This window comes from Adiantum capillus-veneris, chromosome 11 (assembly GCF_014529385.1).
Source record: "Adiantum capillus-veneris isolate H3 chromosome 11, ASM1452938v2, whole genome shotgun sequence".
NCBI classification, from domain to species: domain Eukaryota; kingdom Viridiplantae; phylum Streptophyta; class Polypodiopsida; order Polypodiales; family Pteridaceae; genus Adiantum; species Adiantum capillus-veneris.
The window spans coordinates 36,873,068-36,895,686 of NC_140941.1; the positions used below are offsets into that span (position 1 = coordinate 36,873,068).

A 22,619-nucleotide genomic window follows, 5' to 3' on the forward strand; every position below is an offset into this window, starting at 1 on the left:
ATATGGATGCCTAATGTGGTGCCCTCACAAAATCATGAAAATTTCTTGCAAGATATGCCCAACATGGTTGCGGCAAAGAGGCCCTGGACTGTTTTAATGAGTTGGGTTGCGAAGGCCTCTCACTCTAGATGCAAGCACCTTGAAAGACTGTGCCCTTTCAAAGTTGTTAACATGGATGAGTGAGGAGATTGCTAGTCAGGGATTGTTGGAGAAAGATGTGTTCCTTGCCAGTGCTTTGCTCAATATGTAAGCCAAAAATGGTGTCCTTATAGAAGTGGACGAGAGTGAGTATATATTATGTTTACATTGGTTGTGAAGCTACACATTCTCTCTAGATGCGATTACCTATGCTTGAACTTTTACAAACTACTTACAGTGATGCTAGTCTCTTACAGGAGTAGAGACAACACGAGAGGTCAATGCAAGTTACATGTATCGACGAGGGACATCGGAACATGTGGTGAGTAAGCTATACCACATTTTTCTCTTGAACACTAGAATGCAACGAACGAATACACCGAAATTTGCAGGCTGCAGTGGGAATGGAATGTTTGGAGCGATGACACCTAATGACAAAATGGAGAGGTAATTCTTTTCCTTCAAGAAATTTTTGGAAAGCACTGTGAAATTCTGCGAGAGCGAGAGAGATGGCGCAACGTCTGCAGACGGTTGGGAGTCATATAAGGCTCTGGGCTTCTTCCTCCTCTCCCTCCTGCCGTGCTTGTCAAAAGCGGGGTCTCCACATCCCCCCTGGTGAACGTGAGAAAGCTGTATGCCTCCTTTGTTTCATGCTCATTTTCTTTTTGTCGGCGATCTCAACAGTTTGAGCTCCGAGAGAGAGAGAGAGAGAGAGAGAGAGAGAGAGAGAGAGAGGCTTGTACGATTTTGGCAGCTCTTAGAAGAGGATCCTGCTTTAAAACATTACAAATCAACCAAGGGAACTGCTCAGAAAGTAAAGCTGTTTGGGGATGTCCTTGTTATCATCGTGAGTGCAGGTAAGCAGTAAATATTGAAGTCTGCTATAGCTTCTAGAAAGTATCACATACCAATAGGGTGAAATTGGAAGTTTCATTTTTTTTTGAGAGAGAGTTTGCAATTTTTGACAGAGAGAAAGAGAGTTTGCGTGAGTGCATAAAGCATTGGATTGTGTTAAGTGAATTGTAAAGCTTCCTTCTATAGCTGGGTCCTTGTTTGACTCTTATTGAATAGCAAGCCTGGCGATGCATGCAGATGATTTTTACGATGAATCAAAAATTAGGTTGTACTTTTGAAAAGATCCTAGAGCCAAAAGTCTGAAAATGTGGTATACAATACTTGCATGGTCAATGTAGCTAGAGTTAATCTAGGGTGCCCATTCTTTTTCTTTACTAGGAGTTTTTGTGTTAGGTATAGTATTTGTCTTCTTTTGGCAACCTGTGTGAAGATCATCTCATTTTTATTGATCTTAGGTAGTGCCCAGTATGTGTCTGGTCTGGCCGTTGTTGGGGATAGAGGGTTTCCTTATGGCTTGTGCCCGGCTCTCTGAAGCTCATTTCATTTTTTTTGTTGATCTTGGGCAGTGCCCGCATGTGTCTAATTTGTGTATGGTCTGGCATTGTTGGCCAACCTATGGCGGGCGTGTTAGACTTACACCACTCTGTTGCTTCACAGGTCTAGGGCATACTTGTACGGCTAGTATGTCTCCGGGCTGGCCACCCATAGTCTAGGCTGTACCTGGTCGGGCCGCCCGAGCTTGGGGCCGGCCGCCCACTTTGTCTGGGCGCTGTCATATATTTCTGTATATCATTTTTCTGTTGGGTCGTGGGGATTTTTATTAGGCCTTGCCCTACCTCCCCTTGGGCACCTATTTATAGGGGCAGGGGGTACCCACTTCCACATCTCACTGAAATCATATTGATTGTACTGAGGGTCTTTTGCTTATGGTAGTCATGGGGAATTGATCGCCCCCTCTTCACCATCTCTGGCGTTTGTGTCTACTCTCTCTGTCTCTCTCTCTCTCCTCTCACGCTTCCGCACACGCGCTCACATGGTATCAATCGCCAGTTGAGTTGCAACAAACTGCTGACGTGTCAAAGCCTAAAGAATGGAGCCAACTTACAGATGTGGCCAAGGGGCCTAAACTGTCATAGAGTGATGACGTGGCTGCCCGAGTGCAAAAACCCTAACCCTAATTTCTGCCAAAAACCCTAACTTGCAAACCCTAATTTTGAAAACCCTAATCCTAAAACTTGAGTCTTGCAAACCCTAATTTTGGAAACCCTAACCCTAAAATTGCAGAAACCCTAACCCTAACCCTGAGGGCAGCAAGGAGATTTCTGAAAATTGCGTTGGTTGATGATGTGGCAGGCAATACGGATTTCCGTGATTTACGCTGGGAGCTTTTTGGCTTTGCTTTTTGGACCAGAAGCTTTTGAGTTTTAAAGGCTTTTTATTGTAAGTGCTTTTCAGGCCAAGGGCCTTCAAAATATGAGGCTAGGGCTCATTCTCTGGCATGCTTCTTGGCGAAGTGCAAAGTCTGGAGTACCGGCTTGTACTGTGTTGATGCAATATAAAGAAATTCCGAAAGGGGCGCCAAGGTTTGGGGCCAATACTCTCTGGGATGGAATTCCGCCGCTCCGTGTCTCGTGTCGTCTCTCTCTTTCAGTTCAGTTGTTATTGAAGTGTTAAAAGTCTGTTCAGTCTGTTCTTTTCTATTGGCATGTGGTGCCCGTCTTGTGACAGTGGTATCTGAGCATCAGTTGTGTGCTTTTCTGAAAGCATACCGGTCCTACAAAAGAGCAGACAGAGCTATTGGAATTTTTATTCGAGGTATCTTCGCCCTCACCCTTACTTCATCGCGCATCGGGCGCGCTCCCGTCTTCACCGCTCATGTATTACAGGGCATAAGCCAATTAAGATCACTTGCAAGAGAAGGATCCAGATTTGTTTCAAGTCACTGTTTTTCTCAGAAGCAGTGTCATGCAGATGTTTATGTCTACAGCTACCAAGCAACATACTCCAAGGACTTGGCAAGCTTTCAAGAAAATTTTTACCCGAAGCTATATGGTTTCTAACATCTTCCTGCGGAGTGCAACTTCTGGCAGAGGGGGGTATCCTGAAATGCTTGCCATGGAAACCCTAGCAGATGATAACTTGAAATTTCTCGACATCTCTCAGTAGATGTCTCTTCACGAGCAGATGACCTTGGAGGTTCAGTGTGATTGCTATGTCTTGGGACTACCATAACTTGAAATTTCTCGACATCTCTCAGTAGATGTCTCTTCACGAGCAGATGACCTTGGAGGTTCGGTGTGATTGCTATCTCTTGGGACTACCATCGTTGCATAAGAAACAGTCTGTCTAAGAGCTGATGGACCATGCTGTGCTCAGCTACGACCTCATGGGAGGAACCTAACCCTAATTTTTGGTGCAAGTTTCAAGATGGAAAGTCAGTCGACTTTTCAAGCTCGACTGATGTCGAATTGCTTTTTAAGTTTGAGTTCTGTTTGATCTTGTTCGGTGATCCTGTTTAAAATTTGTTTGAAATGGATGGTATTTGTTTTGAACCTGTTTTGGTGCCGATTTCAATTGTTTGACTCTGGTTTGATACTGGTTTCAATGATTGGTGATTTTACTCCCGGGTGGAGAAGTGAGAAATACTGTTTTGGTATTGTTTGAACCTCGGAACGATGCAGGCCGATGCTGGGGAGCGTTTCGTTGTATGTTTGAAAACCTCGGAACGACGTGGCTGATGCCTGGGGAGCGTTCCGTTGTATGCTAGAAAACATCCGAACAACGCAGGCCGATGCGTGGGGAGCGTTTGGTTGTATGCTTGAACCTCCAAGCGACGCAGACTGCGGTTTGGGGAGCGTTTGGTTGTACAGTCCTCTGAGCTCATGGCCCGAATCTTTTTAGGTTATTTGTGCGGGGAGTGACGAGGTACCTGTTGAGTAGCTTCATACTGCAGACCTTTTGTCTCTGGGGAGTGCTCGGCGGCGTTGTTTGTTGTGTCTTGTAACATGCATATGTAAGCATTTGTGTTGCATTGTGATGTGCCAATTACTGAATATTCCTTGTATAAGATTGCTTGGGTATGTAATTTCAGTGCATCAAGACCCCCGTGGAAGATCAGTACGGTCTGGGTGTGATGGCTAATTTTACTACGCCGGAATATCAAGACTCAAGAGTTCCGATATGGACTAAAGGAGAAGCTAACTCCTTGATCAAAACAGCCAAAAGGAGAAGCTAACTCCTTGATCAAAACAGCCGAAAGGAGAAGCTAACTCCTTAATAAAAAGAGCAAATTGATTGTCCCTCGGAATGTCCCCCGGAAATTTTTGAGCTAACTTGAGTTGTTTTGCAGATTTGCTGTAATCACGGACGATTACTCTCTTTCAAGAAGGGGAGATGTAACAAACTACTGACGTATCAAAGCTTAAAGAATAGAGCCAACTTACAAATGTGGCCGAGGGGCCTAAATTGTCACAAAGTGATGACGTGGCTGCCCGAGAGCAGAAACCCTAACCCTAATTTTTGCCAGAAACCCTAATTGCTGAAACCCTAATTCTGGAAACCCTAACCCTAAAACTTGCATACCTTAATTCTAGAAACCCTAACCCTAAAACCTGCAAACCCTAATTTTGGAAACCCTAACCCTAGAACTGTAGAAACCCTAACCCTAACCCTAAGGACAATAGGGAGATTTTCGAAAATTGCGCTGATTGATGACGTGGCAGGCTGTACGGATTTCCGTGATTTACGTTGACAGCTTTTTGGCTTTGCTTTTTGGACCAGAAGCTTTTGAGTTTTAAAGGCTTTTTACTGTAACTGCTTTTCAGGCCAAGGGCCTTTAAAATTTGAGGCTAGGGCTCATTCTCTGGCATGCTTCTTGGCGAAGGTGTAGAGTCTGGAGTACCGGCTTGTATTGTGTTGATGCAATATAAAGAAATACCGAAAGGGGCGCCAAGGTTTGGGGCCAATACTCTCTGGGGTGGAATTCCACCGCTCCGTGTCTCGCGTGGTCTCTCTCTTTCAATTCAGTTGTTATCGAAGTGTTAAAAGTCTGTTCAGTCTGTTCTTTTCTATTGGCACGTGGAGCCCGTCTTGTGACATGAGTCCAAGGCACATACTCTGCATCAGGTACTCCTCCCAATAAGCTAGCGCTAGCCCTTTTGCACCTTTTCATTGTGAAACTTGCAGATTTTGAGCCTAGCGTCTCTGGGAACTTGCAACGTTTTTGCAGATTAGACAAGCGTTTCAGCTTCTACCATCTGTGATCAGCTTTCTCCTCTCTTGGCGCCCCCTCCCTACAGAAAAACGCACCACCCAGCTTCAGATCAGCCCTCCTGTGTTTTCCAAGGCCAGATCTGCGTTTTTTCTGGCAGTCTTATGTTTTTGCCTTGCTGCTGTGTTTTCAGCAAAACGCGGAGCATTGGCATCAAAGGGAGTCTCCAGATCTTGCCTATGACATATAGCCTTGCATCCGGTGCATTGCCGGTCAAATTCCTCTTCAGATCTTCAGATTTGAGCCAGAAATACCTGCTGTTTTCTCTGTTTTCAGCCCATTTTGGTCTTTACATTGATTCCCCGCCCTCCCTACACCCTCTGCATCGCTTGGACCATGCCGGGAGCGTACGAGCACGCTGAAAATTGCTGGACAGCAGCATTTTCATCACCTCGCAGTTGCTTTTTTGGGTGGACAACAGTCTCTTGGCTTGTGTTTTTTACAGAGGATGAAGTTACCTCTTGACAGGACACCCCTTGGAGGTTGTCCGTGCGGTCTCTCAGCGACTGCTGCAGTACACGATATTTTCAACATCGGTTTGATCATCTACGGGCGTACGATCCTTGGAAGATCCATTCATTCCAGCCATCATTCGGCGATTGCGCACTCCAGAGGGGGGGGGTGACTTGTGGTTTGCTGGACACACCTATGCACTCATTAGAGGAGTTCACACGAGATATGGCCATGCTCATGGCATATGGGATTCTGACATTCCTAGAGAAGACACCACCATCTTGGGTGGACAGACACTTTGTCACAAAACGGGAGCGTACACGAGCACTTGAAAATCTGAAAATTAAAATACTTTGCAAATGTGAGAGAAGGGAGAAGATCGACACAGTATTGGGGACCAGAAGATGGGCTGTTCCCCCCCCTATTAAGAGTATTCTTTTATTCAGGGAGAATTCGTATACAAGCACGAGAACCCGAGGAAACCCCTCCGTTATGTAATCTTAGACCCGAAGGTCGTGCTTTCCCGTAAAGGGCTTGGGCACAAGGCCGTTCCTTCCCGTAAGGGACTTAGGTGCGAAGCCGTACTTTCCCGCAAGGGACTTAGGCGTGAAGCCGTACTTCCCGTGAAGGGCCTTCCCGTAAGACGAGAGATTCCTGCAAAACAAACTAACAAATACGCGACAACAATTCGTATGGCGAATCCACAATAGATACCTGTCGCTCTTGCGCGGGAAAAGCGACTTCCGTGCTTCACAGTCTCGCGATCTCTTGCGGCAGAGTCTTCTCTTGCTGATGTTGGTACCTCCCGTGAGTGAGGGCATGTGGTGCTTTTATAGCTCCCTGGCCACGGCACGAATAATTGCTCGCGTAGAGATCGCGGCCGTTTTTTTTAATTTATTATTATTATTATTATTATTATTTTGCGCTGTTCTACCCGAAATAGGGAGAGAGAATTCGCTGGCTGGTTTTGTTGCTTTATCTTCTAAGTGGCTGCCCACTTATTAAGTGGACGGCCGGCATATTTTAAAATTGGTCTGAGCCTGCCCAAAAACTCAATAAAACCTTATAAGTTAAAACCAATGCATTTAACAACACTTCCCAGGCGTCCCTGGATGCAACCACATGCACGAATGCAATGCAAACATAGATTCCTCGCGGGAAAGCGTCTGCCTTCCTGCGATTGTTCTTGCTTTTCGTAAAAAGCTTCATTGAACCCATCTTTATTCTTGTGCTTGCGTTCTTACGCGTATTTTCTTACTCAGTTCGGATTTCCTCCTTAGCCTACGGGATGCCCCCTTACTGATGCACCCGTCACCCATCATGTGACGCATCAGGGGCACTCGTAACCCGGCCTTTTCCATCGAACTTACGGAAACTCCTTCGCGATGTTTACCGTCACCCATCAAATGACACATCAGAGTTGTCCGTTCCTGATGGCAGTTCTTGTAGCTACAATCTTTTAACAGTTCTTAGTGCACATAATCAAATATCCTAAAAAAAAGATTTAATCATTAAAAATAAGAAAATAGTCCAATTAGCAACATCCCTCTTGCTTCTAAACAGTTGACCTCAACTGTAGTGCTTGGACATATACCTCCAGTATCTCAGGATAAGTTGCTAATTCCTCCTGCGTCATCCACTGAGCATCTAGATTCGAATAGTTCTTAAACTTAACCAAATACTTCTGTGTTATCTTTCCGGATTTGAGAGACCGCTTCTGATGACTTACTATCTGCTCCGGTTGGAGTATTTCTTCCATTTCCTCAACCTCAGGAGGTTCCTCAGCACTAGGCTGGCTTGGAGGCGGTCCCACATACGGCTGGAGTAAACTGACATGGAAAGCATTATGGATCTTCCAATTAGGCGGTAGCGCTAATCGGAACGTGACATCATTTACTCGCTCAGAGATCTTAAACGGCCCATAATAACGGGTAGAAAGTTTTACCACCTTCCCCTTATGAGACGCTTGTTTCTTAAGTCTTGCCTTCTCAAACTTGAATAAGACTAACTGTCCAACTGTTAAGTCTAGATTCCTTCTGTGCTTGTCTGCAGCTTTCTTATGCTTTTCCTGAGAGCGTAGAATAGCTCTCCTAACTTGCCCGTAGGCTGTGTCCAAGTCCCGGACAAATTCATCTGTTGCAAAGATCTTATCCTTAGTTAAAAGGATGGGTGGAAGCAAAGGCTTACCATATAGAATCTCAAAAGGTGCTTTCCCTGTCGATGAGTGTATGGTATTGTTATACGCATACTTGACAAGAGGCAAATATTTCTCCCAGTCAGATTGCCGGTCTGACACATAAGCTTTAACATATCCAATACTGTGGAATTGGCTATCTCACTTTGCCCGTCCATTTGAGGATGCTAGGCAGATGAAAAATTCAGCTTCGTACCAAGATTATCCATCAAGGCACGCCAAAAATTTCCTGTCATGCGAGGATCTCGATCACTCACAATAGACTTAGGCATTCCATGATGCTTAAAGATCTGTGCCAGAAAGACCCTAGCCATATGATCTGCTTTTATCGTTTTCTTGACTGGTATAAAGTGTGCTTGCTTGCTAAACCTGTCCACAATGGTCCAGATCGCGTCATTTCCAGTCTGAGTTCTAGGGAGGTCCATGATGAAGTCCATGGCAATACTTTCCCAAGGTTCATTAGGCACAGGCAAAGGTTGTAGCAACCCAGGCGTCTTATGCCGATCATACTTCACTTTTTGGCAAACCAAACATTCCCTGACATACTTATCAATGTCTGCTGTAAGGCTAGGCCAAAAGAAATATCTTTCCATTGCTAAGGTCGTAGGGAGAATACCCCGATGACCCGCATAAGGCGAAGCGTGTGCTTCATCCATGATCTTCTTTCTTAATGGTTCCGCCACACATATGGCCTGATGGTGGTAGAGATAACCGTCCCGAATGGAATAGGGAAACTCATTCTCTCCACGATGTAGCTTTCCCCAAATGGTGGAGAAGTCTGGATCATTCGGATACAAATCCGGTAGTGCTTCTAATTCTTGGTGATACACCTAAGTGATAGCGTTCACCCTTGGTCGCCTACACAATGCGTCTGCGACCACATTCTTACTCCCAGCCGTGTGAAGGATCTGGAAGTGAAACATAGACAAAAAGTTTGCCCATCTCATCTGTTTCTCAGAATGTTTCCTTTGCGTAAGAAAATACCGCAAACTCTGGTGATCAGTCTTGATCACAAAATCCGCTCCTAGAAGATAGTGCTTCCAGTTGGATAAGGCGTGAATCACAGCCGTGAGTTCCTTTTCGTAGATTGATGCATGCAACTCTGCATCCTTAAGCCGTCTGCTTTTGTAGGCCACTGCATGGCCTTCTTGGTTTAACACTGCTCCGATGCAATCGCCTGAAGCATCGCAATGAACCTCAAATGGTTTTCTTAAGTCAGGCACTATCAAAATAGGTCCATGGATTAGCAAGTACTTGAGCCGATCAAAAGCTCCTTGTTGTCTCGATCCCCATCTGAAAGGAATCTTCTTCTTTGTCAAGTCATAAAGTGGTCCTGCTACATGAGCAAATCCTCGAACAAACCTTCGATAATACGAACATAATCCCAGGAAACTACGTATATCATGTACCGTAGTGGGAATAGGCCATTCTTCTACCACTCGGATCTTGGCAAGATCCATTCTCACTTGATTGTGAGAGACTATATGGCTGAGATAGTGTATCTCAGAGAGAAAGAACTCGCTCTTCTTTGCATTTACATGCAACTCATGCTTTCGCAATTCTTGAAACACTAAGTCCAAGTGCTTCCGATGTTCCTCTTCTGACTTAGAGAAGATGAGTATGTCGTCAAAGAATACTCCCGTAAAAGCTCGATACGGGCTGAAAATGCGGTCCATCATGCGATTGAACGTCGCAGGAGCATTGGTCAAGCCGAAAGGCATTACCAAAAATTCATATAGTTCAAAGGTTGTGCGGAAAGCAGTCTTATGGACATCCTCAAGGGCAATCCGTATCTGATGATACCCACTCTTTAAGTCTATGCGACTAAAGACGCTTGCACCCTGCAACTTATCAAGTATATCATCAATCCGAGGGATCGGAAAACGATTCTTGATTGTGATCTTGTTTAAAGACCGATAGTCTATGCACATTCGAAACGTGCCATCTTTCTTTTGCACCAGTAGAACTGGAGAGCAGTAGGGTGAAGCACTGGGCCGTACTAACCCTTTCTCTAGAAGCTCGTTGACTTGCTTCAGAATTTCCTCTTGCTAAGTAAGACTCACCCGATAAGGGGGTTGATTGGGAGGCGAGCTACCCGGTATGAGATCTATGCGGTGATCTTCCGGGCGTACCGGAGGGAGTTCATCAGGAAGTGTTTCCTTGAACATCTGGAATTGAGTTCGAGCTTGGTGGTGCGGGTTCCTTCCTTGCTTTCTCTTGCCTCGTAGAGGCTTGTTCTTGCCGTTGTTGCTTTAGCCGGCAGTCCGGTTTCATATGTCCTTTCTCGCCACAGTAGAAGCATCTTCCTTCCTCTCTGAAAGTTTGAAGTTGAGTAGGAGAAAGATACTTAGTTCGCTTGCCAGTGCCCTTTGGCTTCTTAGAATGATCATCGTCTCTAGATTGAGGACGTTTTCTTCCTTGGCCCCCTTGGTCATCGTAGACCCCTCTTTGTCTTGCACGGTAAGTGCTATGCTCCATCTTTCTGGGTGTCCCAGTTGAGTGCAAATCCTCAGCAATGATTGCTGACTCCATCATCCTCTGAAGAGTATCATGCGGATACACCTTCATACTCTTTCGAAGCTGCGGTTGGAGACCCGCTTCGAACTTTCGTTTCTTTTCCTCGTCGGCAATCTTCATGAAGGGAGTGACCTTCAGAAGAACCGACCAATACTTGTCCACATAAGTCGTTACTCTTTCATGTTCCTTCTGGGCAAGCCAGTCCCATTCCTTCCGTATGTCCTGCTCGAAGTCAGGCGGAAGAAATTGTTCATAAAATTCAGATTTAAAGCTCTCCCAAGTTCTGGCCTGAGAACCTTCCAGAATCTTGGCTAACCACCAATTACTTGCCGTTTCCTTGAGGTGCATCCCCACATGGCATAATTTGGATTTTTCTGTGAAGTGCCCATTGGTAAAGGCGACTTCAAACTGTCTGATGAAGGACAGTGCTTTGGAGATGTCTCTCCGTCCGTTGTAGGTTTCGAACTTGACGTCGTTGTCACCTGATTTGAAGACTCTCATGTGATGTTGAGACTTGCGACCTTGCTTCTTGAATCGAGGCTTATCTTTAGGTTGATGTATGGTGGTGGCGGTAGTAGCTACTTCCTTCTTCTGACGAGATGATCGAGAGGTAGAAGTATAATCAGGAGAGTAAGATGGAGATGAGATAGAGATGTCCTTGCTCTCGTCTAGAAGAGAGAGCGCTTTTTCCTGGCCTTTCCTTGAAGTAGCCCATTCATTCCGATCCGAAGATCCTTTGTGCACCTTGGCACGTGCTTCTTCTCTTGCCTCCTGTGGTCTCACGCCAACAGTGTTGTCTGGATTCTTGGCTGCATCAGTTCCATTCGTTTTCTTCATTCCGCCCAAAAGCTTTTGGACGTCTGGCAACAATAGAATTTGTTGCAACTCCGCAAGCTGAGCTTGCACTTGTTGAAGCTCCTCTTCAACGCTTCTCCCTTGGCTCGACATGGTTCTTCCCGTTCTTCCCGGAATCGTCCTTCTTTGCAGAGAAAGAGAGGAGTCCGAGCTCTGATACCACTGTCACAAAACGGGAGCGTACACGAGCACTTGAAAATCTGAAAATTAAAATACTTTGCAAATGTGAGAGAAGGGAGAAGATCGACACAGTATTGGGGACTAGAAGATGGGTTGGTCCCCCCCCCGTTAAGAGTATTCTTTTATTCAGGGAGAATTCGTATACAAGCACGAGAACCCGAGGAAACCCCTCCGTTCTGTAATCGTAGACCCGAAGGTCGTGCTTTCTCGTAAAGGGCTTGGGCACAAGGCCGTTCCCTCCCGTAAGGGACTTAGGCGCGAAGCCGTACTTTCCCGTAAGGGACTTAGGCGTGAAGCCGTACTTCCCGTGAAGGGCCTTCCCGTAAGACGGGAGATTCCTGCAAAACAAACCACACAAACACGCGACAACAATTCGTATGGCGAATCCACAATAGATACCTGTCGCTCTTGCGCGGGAAAAGCGACTTCCGTGCTTCGTAGTCTCGCGATCTCTTGCGGCAGAGTCTTCTCTTGTTGATGTTGGTACCTCCCGTGAGTGAGGGCATGTGGTGCTTTTATAGCTCCCTGGCCACGGCACGAATAACTGCTCGCGTAGAGATCGCGGCCGTTTTTTTAAAAAAAAATAAATAAATAAAATTTTTTAGCGTTGTTCTACCCGAAATAGGGAGAGAGAATTTGCTGGCTGGTTTTGTTGCTTTATCTTCTAAGTGGCTGCCCACTTATTAAGTGGACGGTCGGCATATTTTAAAATTGGTCTGAACCTGCCCAAAAACTCAATAAAACCTTATAAGTTAAAACCAATGCATTTAACAACACTTCCCAGGCGTCCCTGGATGCAACCACATGCACGAATGCAATGCAAACATAGATTCCTCGCGGGAAAGCGTCTGCCTTCCTGCGATTGTTCCTGCTTTTCGTAAAAAGCTTCATTGAACCCATCTTTATTCTTGTGCTTGCGTTTTTACGCGTATTTTCTTACTCAGTTCGGATTTCCTCCTTAGCCTACGGGATGCCCCCTTACTAATGCACCCGTCACCCATCATGTGATGCATCAGGGGCACTCGTAACCCGGCCTTTTCCACCGAACTTACGGAAACTCCTTCGCGATGTTTACCGTCACCCATCAAATGACACATCAGAGTTGTCTGCTCTTGATGGCAGTTCCTGTAGCTACAATCTTTTAACAATTCTTAGTGCACATAATCAAATATCCTAAAAAAAAGATTTAATTATTAAAAATAAGAAAATAGTCCAATTAGCAACACACTTACCACTTGACCTCGACATGTCAGATCACTTGCTTACACAAAAGCATCTACATGGACTTCGGGAGAGGATCTTGGATCTCTTCTTGGACAGGTTTATTGCTTGGATCTATAGACTGGAGTGGGACTTTAGTGCTTTGGACTCTCTTGGAGTGTTTACCACTAGATGCGGGAGATCAGGCATCCTGCACCTACATCCGGGGTCACGTGGAGCTTGGCTTGGATGGTAGTGCAGTTGCTCTTCTACACTCCTAATTATTTGGATTGCTACCTTCAGAGTTGCTTACACTCACCCTTGGTAACCTTACAGTAGACTTATTTCCCGACTTGGGCAGCAGGCCACTCCCAGCTCATTCACATTGAGAGCCACATCGAGATGCGGTTTGGTGGTGGATTCTTTTTTGGTTGACACTGGATGATTGGAGGCAGGAGATACAGGCAAGACAGCGCAGACAAATTGGTCTGGCCTTTCCTCTTCTCAGAGGATATTCACAGTGCAGGCTGCTTAGTCTTGCTTCCCTTCTTCATACAGGATGATCACGATGCAAACAGCTTGGTCTGACCTCACCTCTTCTCAATGGCCGTTCACAAGGCAGATTGTTGAGTCTGGCTTTCCCCTCATCTTGGATTACCATACCTTCTGACAGGACACCATCTGGTGGTGGTCCGTGCGGTCTCCTGCTGCAACTAACGGTAGCTTCTACAGTGCAGACTGCTTAGTCTGGCTTTCTTGATTCGGAGGATGTTTACGACGTAGATGCTACATCTGGCCTTCCTAGAGTTTTACACAGCTTAGCCACCTAGTCACACTGGGCTATAGGTTCATGCATTGACAGGCTTCCGGTCATGCTCATGACGATTCTTGGGCTTCTCCATGTTCTCCATACGGTTTGACTACAGGCTCTGCTAACTTTGTAAGGTGGCCGGTTTGGTGATGTGTTGATGGGAATCAAATCAATGGTATGGTCTTCACAATGTTGAGGAGGTAACTCTCATGGTAAGCCTTCAAAGAAACAATCAGCTTGAGCTTGCAAAAAGTCTTGTCTTTTCTTTACAAGTGCGGACAAATTTGATGTTTTCTTGTGATCTAACTCATATAAGTAGATTGGGTAAACAAACTGGTTGGATTTTATTAATTTGGAAGTGGCCAAAGTTGATACAAGTGGGATGGTGAAACGAACACGCGGAGGGGATCTCCTAGCTACACAGACCGTCTACAGACACGCGTCAGATGAACCATCGACCATAGGCACCATCCGGTAGCACCCCGTGCTGGGGTAGCGTCCGAGGATATAGGCGTGCACCTATAAGACTTGAGTGTCCCATACCACCCGGCTTCATCTCCTCGAGGTGACCTCGTGCACTCCCAGCCTCACTGGCTAACCACTGGCACTCTGCCAGCGGGGGTCGATAACTATAAATGAGGCCTTGGCCTCCCTTTTATAATAGTGACCGGCCACACTAGCCGGGTTCACATTGTTAGACGTACATTGCCCTGTTGCTTCACAGGTCTAGGGCATGCATGTACGGCTAGTGTGCCTCCGGGTTGGCCACCCTTTGCATATGCATTTAGGTTGCATTGTCCGGCCGCCCACTTCAAGGCAGGTCGCTATGATACTTTATTTATTTCTTGTTGGGTTGTGGGGGGATTTTCCAGGCTTTGTGTCACAAGACGAGCACCACGTGCCAGTAGAAAAGAATAGATTGAACAGACTTTGAGCACTTTAACAATAACTAAAACTGAAAGAGAGAGAACACACGCGACAAGTAGAAACGGAATTCCACCCCAAAGAATTTTGGCCCCAAACCTTGGCCCCCCTTTCGGTATTTCTTTATATTTCAACAACTGAGTACAAGCCGGTACTCCACCCTTTGCACCTAGCATGCGAGAGAATGAGCCCTAGCCTCATATTTAAAGGCCCTAGGCCCAAAAACAATTTACATGAAAAGCAAACTCAAAAGCAACCAGCCCAAAAGCTGGCGTTGAAAATCAGCCAGCGTAAATTACGGAAATCTATACAGGCTGCCACGTCAGCACAGTCAGCGTGAAACGCAGAAATCCGTACAGTTCTGTCACGTCAGCAGTCAACGAAAAATCCGGAATTCCGTACAGTTGCCACGTCATCAGTTCCATGCGCGTGTGTGTGGGTCTTGCTTTATTTTATTCTCGTGTCACTTGGGTCCCATAAGTTGGTCTTCTTCTTCTTCGTCTACTTATTCTTAGGGTTTAGGCCCCTCAGTCGAGATTTGCACAGTGGCTCCGTTCTTCAATGGCTTGACATGTCAGCAGTTTGTGACATCCCTCCTTCTTGAAAGAAAGTAATCGTACGCGAGTACAGCATATCTGCAAAACAACTCAAGTTAGCTCAAAAATTTCCGAGGGTCATTCCGAGGGACAATCAATTTGCTCTTTCTTTGGTTAAGGAGTTGGCTTCTCCTTTTGTCCAGATCGGAACTCTTGATATTCTGGCGTAGTAAAATTAGCCATCACACCGAGACCGCATTGATCTTCCATGCGTGTCTTGATGCACTAAAATTACATACCCAGGCAATCTCATCCAATTAGGAATATTCAGTGGTTGGCACATCACAATGCAACACAAATGCTCACATATGCATGTTACAAACACAACAAATAGCGCCGCTGAGCACTCCCCCGAGAGAATCGGTCTACGGTATGAAGCTACTCAACGACTACCTCACTTCCCGCACAAATAACCTAAAAAGGTCCGGGCCATGAGTTCAGAGGATTGTACAACCAAATGCTCGCTAGACCGCAGCTTGCGTCGCTTGGAGGTTCAAGCATACAACCAAACGCTCCCCAGACATCCCGTCTGCGTCGTTCAGAGGTTTTCTAGCATACAACGAAACGCTCCTTAGACATCCAGTCTGCGTTGTTCCGAGATTCAAACAATACCAAACCAGTGTTAAAACCAGAGTCAAACAATTCAAATCGGCTCCAAGACAGGTTTAAAATAGATACCATCCATTTCAAACAAATTTCAAACAGGATCACCAAACAAGTTCCAAACATCAATCGAGCTTGAAAAGTCGACTAATTTTCCATCTTGAACCCTGCATAAAAAATTAGGGTTAGATTCCTTCCATAAGGTCGTAGTCGACCGCATTTTTTTTTTTGGGGGGGGGGGAGGGGTGGCTAGCCACTTGTAGGCCATTTTGCGCCCTATATTTAGTCCTATTTCTGGTTATGGGTCGGGGTTTTTTTAATGTATGTAATATAAAAGTGGTCTCATTTGACATTTGTTCATGAAGTTCGTAGCTTCCTTGGTCTTGCCTCTTCTATCGGAAATTTATTGCATACTTTGCTTCCGTTGCTGCTTGTCAGGCGCAATAGAATTGAAATGCTTGACAAGATGTAGACTTTAAACTTCCACAAATCTTTACTTCCTTTCTTGCTTGAATGTGTGCTACTTAGCACGAATGATGTTTCCTTTTATCCTTTTAGAGGAAGAATGAGAGGTAGAGATGTGTAGAGAGAGGGGAAAAGAGAACACCCTATGGGGGTCCCAACCAACCCTCTCAAAGGCCCCCCACACCTTGTCGATGTGGTATTTGCTTTGCTTTTGATTGTGTAAATGGAATGCACACACATGCAATACCTTAAATGCAGACTCTATTGACTCGAATGGGGAATGTCGGCGTGGTAACTATCACAAGACGGGCTCCACGTGCCAATAGAAAAGAACAGACTAAACAGACTTTTAGCACTCCAATATCAACTGAAGTGAAAGAGAGAGACGACACGCGACACGGAGTGGCGGAATTGCATCCCAGAGAGTATTGGCTCCAAACCTTGGCGCCCCTTTCGGTATTTCTTTATATTGCTTCAACACAGTACAAGCCGGTACTCCATGCTCTGCATTGTCTCCCAGAAGAGTGCCAGAGAATGAGCCCTAACCTCATATTTAAAGGCCCTTGGCCATTAAAAGCAATTACAGTGAAAAGCTTCAAACTCAAAAGCAACTGGCCCAAAAGCTGGCACTGAAAATAAGCCAGCGCAAATCACGGAAATTAGTACAAGCTTTCAACGTGAAACACGGAAATCCGTATAGGCTGCCACAGCAATAGTCAGCGCAAAATCCGGGTTGTCCGTACAACTGCCACGTCATCAGTTTCTGTGCAAGTCTTTTTGTGTGCGTGTGGTTCTTGCTTTATTTTATTCTCTTGTGTCACTTGGGCCCCATCGGACAGGGTCCCATAAGCTGGTAGGAACTTCTTCTTCTTCGTCTGTTTATTCTTAGGGTTTAGGCCCCCGGCCAGGATCTGCAAGTAGGCTCCGTTCTTCAGTGGCTTGACACGTCAGCAATTTGTGACATCCCTCCTCCTTGAAAGAAAGTAATCGTTCGCGATTACATCATATCTGCAAAACAACTCAAGTTAGCTCAAAAATTTCCGAGGGTCATTCCGAGGGTCATTCCGAGGGACAATCAATTTGCTCTTTTTTTGGTTAAGGAGTTGGCTTCTCCTTTCGGCTCTTTTGTTAAGGAGTTGGCTTCTCCTTTCGTCCAGATCGGAACTCTTGATATTCCGACGTAGTAAAATTAGCCATCACATCTAGACGGCACTAATCTTCCACGGGTGTCTTGATGCACTAAAATTCTATACCCAGGCAATCTCATCCAATTAGGAATATTCAGTGGTTGGCACATCACAATGCAACACAAATGCTCACTTGTCAGGCGTTTTCAACCAACAAGATCAGCCAGCCCCAGCGTTTCCTGGCGTTTTAAGTTGCAGATCAAGCCTAGCGTTTTGCAGTTTCTCGACGCTAGATAGGCCAAGTCCATTAGTGTTTTTGTAAGGTGCAATGGATGTGAATGTTGAACTTTGCTCAAGATGAGTGCTCCGAACTGTGCTCAAGGGTTCCTTTTACTTACGGAAGGGAGAGCCTTCCGTTCCTTTAGTGAGAGAGTGCAAATGATCACAAACAAGTGGCAAACACTATGAATGAAGGTGCTGAGACTGAGAGATAGAGAGAGAAGAATACGATTCCAGAAAAGTTGTCAAACCCTCCTCCGAAGGCCCCACTCTCTATGGCGAGAGCGGTCTACTATTGATTGTACAAATCTCTACAATGCAATGGACTTGCCGACGATGTCAACGACGACGAGGCGGGCTGAAATCTGAAAATGCTAATGGCTGAAATCTGCAAATCTTCTATCTGCTGAATTCTGACTCTATGTCGGTGACGACGGCGATGCGACGACGACACGCTGAAAACGCAGATGCTGAAATTTGCGTTTTCCGGGCTGAATCTGCAAACTCTTGTTGATTTGACCGTGCGGCAAGGAACTGTTGCGAGAAGGTGAGATCTGTGAGGTTCGGGACTTGTTGTGCGGTGTCTCTATGCTGAAAACTGAAAACGCTGATCTAACTGCCGGTTCTGTCGCGGAGAATCTGCAAAACGCTAGGTTGTCCTGTTGATCCAAAAACGCTAGGGCTGATCTGGGGTCTGCTGCAAAAACGCTATGGCTTCTGCTGGGTCTTGCTGTCGTCAGGCTCATCTACAAATGCAAAATGCTGGCTGATTTGCTATGCTGAAAACGCTGGGCTTGTTCTTGGCTGAAACGCTATGTTGACTGCCGGGGGAGGTCTTGCCGAGAAGGTGCACTGTTGAACACAAGGTTCTTGCTGCCTCTTCTGGCAGAAAGTGCTAGCATTGGGTTTTCTTATATACTTGCTTGTCAAATTGCCCTACCCAGTTTCCCAACAAAAGTCACTTAATAATAATAAGTGAAAAATGGCTAAAATAGGGAAAATAGGCCTATGCGTTGTAAAAATGCTTCTGATGGGTTCTGAATGTAATCTGATGATTATGCTGTGTGCAACCAGAGGATATGCATCTACTCTAAGTGTTTGGACATGCACGGTCTGCGAACAGACTCACAAAGGTGCCAGGACACTTCCTAGGCTAGACTGATTGAACCCTTGTCATGAAGTAGCTTGTCCACACGCACGTAGGGTTAGATGTGCACGCGACATCCCCTCCTTTTCAAAGTGAGGTACTGGTACTGAATTGTATGGCGTCGAGGGAGATTGCCAATAGTGTCTGAAATCCTGTGAAGGACTCTTCGTCTGCCCACTCTGATGCATGGGTCATGCGATACTTGAACTTCATAAAGGTCTGCAATGCTTGCTTCTCTGGGCCGCGCCGAAAGCGACACAAAGTCAACTGTGGCTCCTTCAATGCTTCAACTTCGTTTATAGTCATGCGTCTACCTCCTTCAAGAATCTCCGAGGATGAAAATTCCTGAAACCACTTCCAACACAAAAACATGAACATACCCATTCCATGTAAAGTGATTGGAAAAATTCTAGTCTTCCTAAAAAACTGTGCATGCAATGTAGATGAACATATAGACGGAGTGCCAAACGGTTCATCAAACACACACAAACAATAGAATCGAATCTTGACTTTCTAATCTAAATCAATCAACTGTGGCAAACCACAATGGAAATGCCGATGCTTGATGCTCAATCCTTCTTGTGCTCTTACGGATACTATGTCATGCCAAGGAAGAGACATGGAATGTGAATTCCTCGAATGCAAACATTTCAACTTTTCATGAGTAATCCGCATACATCCCTGCTCATTCATGAGTGAATCGTGTTCATCGTGCAATATGGCATGCCTATGAAAAGGGATCACATAAGGACGGTGACTAAAATACAGGAAACCATCACGAATGAAACTCTCGAATGAAATCATTCGAACACAAAATACTTCCTGTGGGGGTTCTTTGGACCTCGACTCGAGAGCCAAGATCGGTTCGTCGTGATTGATCGAATCTGCAATGAGGTTAGCTTCACTAGAAAAAGTATCAACTAAACCATCATCCTTGTGAACAATAACAGCTTCTTCTTGCAAATCATCATGCTCGTGAATAATCACATCTTGATCAGGCAAATCATCATGCAAATCATGTGTGTCGTGCTTTGGAGAAGAAAAGACTGAGAAAGTCTCCTTCTCCTGATTCTTTCAATCCGCACCTGCACATTAAAAAATAGTAGGATTGGACTCTTTCATGTGTTGGTTTCTCTGCGCTTCATGCTCTAACCGTCTTTCTTCGCACTTGCGATTTGGCTTTTCTTTTTGCGGCCGCCAATCGTGCTTGCTCGCGCTTACGCGCTAAGGCTGCCATCCTTTCTTCGTGCTCACGATCCAATTCTGCTTTTTTTCTCTGTGTTCATGATCCAATTCTGCCTTTGTGTTGCGCTTCTCGTTGTATCCTCATGTCCATCATCATCTTGACCAAAACCTCCATAGGATTTGGTGCAATCCTTTGCGTAGATGGGGAAGGGGGAGGGTCAGAAAAACCTCTTGGTGGGGAAAATTCTTCTTCGCCACTTTCATGCTATCACCTCCATGCAAAGTATCCATTTCGCTTCGGGTGATGACCATACACTGAAGTCTTGGGTTCTTAAGTTCACAAGGGACTTGGGTTCTTGTGGTTCTTGGGTTCTTGAGGGGCTTGAGTCTTGAGGTTTTTCTTTCGCTTGCAATCTGTGTTAGAGAAGGATCTTCTCTTACCTGAGCTCTTCTCTTTCCCGCGGGTGCACCCCTTGGCGGCCTTGCGCTCACACCAAGGTTGCTTTTTCCCACCTCACGTCGATTGGCCGGCCGCTAAGTGCACGGTCTGCTCTCAATGAGTGAAAAGAGAAACAAGGGGAGGCTAGACAAGCCCTTCTTTCTTGGGATTCCTGTCACTCTTCAAAAACACGATTAGGAATCGACACGCCCAAAGTGGACTTGGGTTACGTGCGACCGCAACAAGCAAAAAAAATTATGTGGTTCTTTCCTTGAGTGATACAATTCACTGCCAAAGCTTTGATACCAATGTAAGGTGCAGCGGATGTGAATGTTGAACTTTGCTCAAGATGAATGCTCCGAACTGTGCTCAAGGGTTCCTTTTACTTACGGAAGGGAGAGCCTTCCGTTCCTTTAGTGAGAGAGTGCAAATGATCACAAACAAGTGGCAAACATTGTGAATGAAGGTGCTGAGACTGAGAGATAGAGAGAAGAATACGACACCAGAAAAGTTGTCAAACCCTCCTCCAAAGGCCCCACTCTCTATGGTGAGCGGTCTACTATTGATTGCACAGATCTCTACAATGCAGTGGACTTGCCGACGATGTCGACGACGATGAGGACGACGACGAGACGGGCTGAAATCTGAAAACGCTAATGGCTGAAATTTGCAAATCTTCTATCTGCTGAATTCTGACTCTATGTTGGTGACGACGATGCGACGATGACACGCTAAAAATGCAGATGCTGAAATCTGCGTTTTCCGGGCTGAATCTGCAAACTCTTGCTGATCTGACCGTGCGGGAAGGTGAGATCTGCGAGGTTCGGGACTTGTTCTGCGGTGTCTCTATGCTGAAGACTGAAAACGCTGATCTAACTGCTGGTTATGTCGCGGAGAATTTGCAAAACGCTAGGTTGTCCAGCTGATCCAAAAACGCTAGGGCTGATCTGGGGTTTGCTGCAAAAACGCTATGGCTTTTGCTAGGTCCTGCTGTCTCCAGGCTGATTTGCAAATGCAAAACGCTGGCTGATTTGCTATGCCGAAAACGGTGGGCTTGTTCTTGGTTGAAAACGCTATGTTGACTGCCTTGGGGGGGGGGGGGGGGGGGGGGGTGTGAGAAGGTGCACTGTTGAACACAAGGTTCTTGCTGCCTCTTTTGGCAGAAAGTGCTAGCGCTGGGTTTTCTTATATACTGGCTTGTCAAATTGCCCTACCCAGTTTCCCAACAAAAGTCACTTAATAATAATAAGTGAAAAATGGCTAAAATAGGGAAAATAGGTCTATGCATTGTAAAAATGCTCATGATGGGTTCTGATTGTGATTTGATGATCATGCTATGTGCAACCAGAGGATATGCATCTACTCTAAGTGTCTGGACATGCACGGTTTGCGAACAGACTCACAAAGGTGCCAGAACACTTCCTAGGCTAGATTGACTGAACCCTTGTCATGAGCAAACGCAAAGAGGGGAACCTATGGCAAGGGCATAGGGATAGGCGTGGGAAGAGGAGAGGGTGGGGGGGGGGGGGGGGGGGGTTGTTGGACAGTCTGAGCACTCGCAATATCAAAAGACAACAAATATAAAACACAGAAAACCACCGCCAAGAAAAAGCAAACATAGAACAGGAACCCACGGCAGGGGCACAGAGATGGGCATGGAGGGAAAGGGAAACGGGGGTGGGGGGGTTACTGACAGTCCGAGCACTTGCAAGATCCATCTCGAAGCATCAATACACGGGCGGCGAGAGGGGGCAACAGCATGCAGCAGCGACGAAGAAGGTGAAGGAGTGGGCAGACAAGGTCAATCGCAGCTGGAGAGCAGGGAAAGTTCAAGCGGCGCAGAGAACGGAGGTGGGGCAGCCTGTCCCACTTGCCCTCCCCCCCCCCCCCCCCCCTCTCTCTCTCTCTCTCAATTTTCAAATGTTTTAACTTGGTAGATAGATATGTTACTGTCCAAATGATATTGCTTGTGAAATAAAAGATGGTGATATTCTTAATCGGTTTCACAGGGTGCTGCTATCAGGTTTATGATGTGACCAAAAAGCGAAGAGCTGAAAGGCTAGGACAAACAGAAAGCTAAGCCGGCATTTCTTGATAAAGAGAATTCTCTTTAAGCCTGCAAGTTGTTCTCTGTAATTTGCCCGCTGCTAAAGAAATAGACATAATAATTGGAATATGTGTGCACTTTCTCTTCTTCTTATGATTAGCCAAATTCATGCTGTGCTCTGGAAAGCAATAGTTAATGCTTTGATACTTAAACTTGAAATATTAGTGTAAGTCATTATGATCAAGTTAGCGAAGGCTAGGACTAAAACCGTAGGTTTTAGTAAAATGTGGCGCTCTGTTCTTTTGAAAAAACATGTGCATCTGTCAGTGCTTGC

The 22,619-nt window shown here is 45.8% G+C and overlaps 1 protein-coding gene across 1 annotated transcript; it reads left to right on the forward strand.

Annotated features, from left to right (window-relative positions):
- Positions 1-508: 508 nt before the first annotated feature.
- On the forward strand, positions 509-22,459 carry LOC147447106 (succinate dehydrogenase subunit 7B, mitochondrial-like). Its single transcript, XM_086524249.1, has 3 exons — positions 509-770; positions 893-995; positions 22,248-22,459. The coding sequence occupies exons 1-3, from the start codon at positions 648-650 to the stop codon at positions 22,316-22,318; spliced, it is 297 nt and encodes a 98-aa protein (XP_086380375.1). The 5' UTR covers positions 509-647; the 3' UTR covers positions 22,319-22,459.
- The last annotated feature ends 160 nt before the right edge of the window (positions 22,460-22,619 follow it).

What these genes read in the sequence shown, in the direction of transcription:
- LOC147447106 (XM_086524249.1), top strand. Translation starts at nt 648, where the DNA reads ATGGCGCAACGTCTGCAGACGGTTGGGAGTCATATAAGGCTCTGGGCT. An exon ending in CTGGTGAACGTGAGAAAGCT is followed by an intron (nt 771 to 892) that starts GTATGCCTCCTT and finishes CGATTTTGGCAG; the next exon opens with CTCTTAGAAGAGGATCCTGC. An exon ending in TGTTATCATCGTGAGTGCAG is followed by an intron (nt 996 to 22,247) that starts GTAAGCAGTAAA and finishes TCGGTTTCACAG; the next exon opens with GGTGCTGCTATCAGGTTTAT.